Source organism: Meles meles, chromosome 8, assembly GCF_922984935.1.
Source record: "Meles meles chromosome 8, mMelMel3.1 paternal haplotype, whole genome shotgun sequence".
In the NCBI taxonomy this organism is placed as follows: Eukaryota; Metazoa; Chordata; class Mammalia; order Carnivora; family Mustelidae; genus Meles; species Meles meles.
Genome location: NC_060073.1, coordinates 58494730 through 58497060, shown reverse-complemented (window position 1 = coordinate 58497060; position 2331 = coordinate 58494730). Strand labels below are relative to the sequence as shown.

At 40.6% G+C, this 2331-nt stretch overlaps 1 protein-coding gene across 1 annotated transcript; it reads right to left on the bottom strand.

Moving 5' to 3' along the window:
* Positions 1 to 1065: 1065 nt before the first annotated feature.
* LOC123949600 (olfactory receptor 52R1-like) lies at positions 1066 to 2019 on the bottom strand. The gene has a single exon (XM_046017146.1). The coding sequence runs from the start codon at positions 2008 to 2010 to the stop codon at positions 1066 to 1068; it is 945 nt and encodes a 314-aa protein (XP_045873102.1). The 5' UTR covers positions 2011 to 2019.
* Between the last annotated feature and the right edge of the window lie 312 nt (positions 2020 to 2331).

Here is a 2331-nt window from a genome sequence, read left to right as displayed (position 1 = left end):
TTTTTATTTTTTCTTTAATATTACATCTTGATAATTTTCCACATCTTTACAATGGTCTTTGCAAATACATTACTTAAATGATACATGATATTTAATCATTCTTCATATAGATCAGTATATGTATTTTCTTGTTTTTGTTTTTATAAATAGTGAATCTATTCCCACAAATTATATTTTTATAGTTTTTATAAAGACTTTCAAAGATGGGAAAAATACATGTACTTTTTAACTGTTTTGGTGAAAAGTTCTAATCTGCTTTTAACAAAGCATAGGAACTTAGACTTCTCCTGGCAGAGTAAAAAATCATTTTCACCGTGGTGGTCTGTGGAAGATTGCATTCTGTACAAATCTTCACTGATTTGAATGGTGGACATATTTTTTCTGTTTTATTGTGATGATGAAGATTGATCAACTTGGTATTTATGAGCAATCACATCTCTCAGAGGGTTAATGTTCTGGGCATTTTGAAAATTGTTCCTTTTGTTCTAGAGGGTTGTTAACCTCTGGGCCTTTTGTTCACAGAGATGACTTTTTTTTATTATTACATTCAGTTAGCCAGCATATAGTTCATTGTAAGTTTTTGTTGTAATGTTCAATGTTTCATTAGTCGCATATAAAGCCCAGTGTTCATCCCAGCAGGTACCGTCCTTAATACTCCTCACCTGGTTACCCCATTCTCCCACCCACTTCCCTTTTAATCCCTCAGTTAATTTCCTGGAGTCCAGAGTCTTTCATGGTTTGTCTCACTCTGATTTCTTCCCGTTCAATTTTCACTCTCTTGTCCTGTGGTCCTCCACTCTATTCCTTATGTTCCACATATGAGTGAAACCATATGATAATTGTGTTTCTTCGCTTGATTTATTTCATGTAGCCCAATCCCCTCCAGTTCCATCCATGTCGGTACAAATGGTTGCTGTTCATCCTTTTTGGTGGCTGAGGAATATTATATTTTATATATGTACCAAATCTTTATCCATTTGTCTCCCAGAGATGACTTTTTGCTAATATGCGTTGATCCCAGATCAGTGGAGCAGTGGAGTTGGTTGTTATGTCGTGACTCCTGGCTCAGGGATCTTTCCCACAACATCCTTGAATAACCCTGTCCCTGATCTGCTTCGTTCTCACTCCATAGATGATGGGGTTGAGCATAGGAGGTACCAGGAGATAGAGATTAGCAAACATGACATGTACCACTCGGGGCACATGATGTCCAAAGCGGTGGGTGAGGAAGGTAAAGAGGGCTGGGATATAAAGAGCCAAGATGACACAGATGTGGGAAGCACATGTGCCAAAAGCCTTGAGCCGGGCCTCCTCAGAGGGCAACCTCAGAACAGTTCTCAAAATCATCACATAGGATATACTGATGACGATTATGTCAAAGACAGCCACAGAGAAGGCCACAAAGAGCCCATATGCACGATTGACTCTAGTATCTGCACACACCAGCTTTAGCACAGCCATGTGCTCACAGTATGACTGGGGAATGACATGGTTGGTGCAGAAGGGCATCCTGGACACCATGAAGCAGAAGGGACTCACCCACAGCAACCCTCTCATCATCACAGCTGCCCCCAGTTTACCCACCACAGCTGGGGTCAGGACAGTAGAGTGGTGGAGTGGGAAGCAGATAGCCACATAACGGTCCAAGGCCATAGCCATGAGCAACCCAGACTCCACAGAAGAAAAGGCGTGGATGAAGAACACCTGGATGAGGCAGGCATGGTATTCAATCTCATGAGCATGAAACCAGAGTATAGCCAGCATTTTAGGTTGGGTGGAAGAGGACAGGGCCAGGTCAGTGACAGCCAGCATGGCTAGGAAGAGGTACATGGGCTCATGCAGAGTGTGGTCAGTTCGGATTATATGAAGAACAATGATATTTCCAACTACAGCCACAAGATACATGGCACAGAGAGGGAAGGCAATCCAAAATTGGTAATTCTCAAGTCCTGGGATCCCGAGTAGGATAAAGGACACAGGATGCAAAGAGCTGTTCCCTGAGGCCAGCATCACGGGATGGTTAACTTATTCTCCATTGTGAAGGTAATCTACTCTCTGTAGATGATAAGAATCAAGAAGTAATTATTAATATTTTAAATATTTTGAAAGTTTCGACTGAAACGTAGGGCTTAATGGTAAACGAAGAATTTCAACTGTTTTAATAAAAAAACTTTGCAACATAAAGTGATGCTCCTCTTTATTCCTCATTCATATTTATGTCATTCAAAATGGGATCAAAACATACTAGCGGCAAGTGTGATTTTTGTTGAAGAATCAATATTTTCCTTGAACGTAGAATCTGCTAAGGGAAACTGTCCTGACAAATAATGT

Coding starts and splice junctions, on each gene's coding strand:
- LOC123949600 (XM_046017146.1), bottom strand. CDS start 2,010: ATGCTGGCCTCAGGGAACAGCTCTTTGCATCCTGTGTCCTTTATCCTA.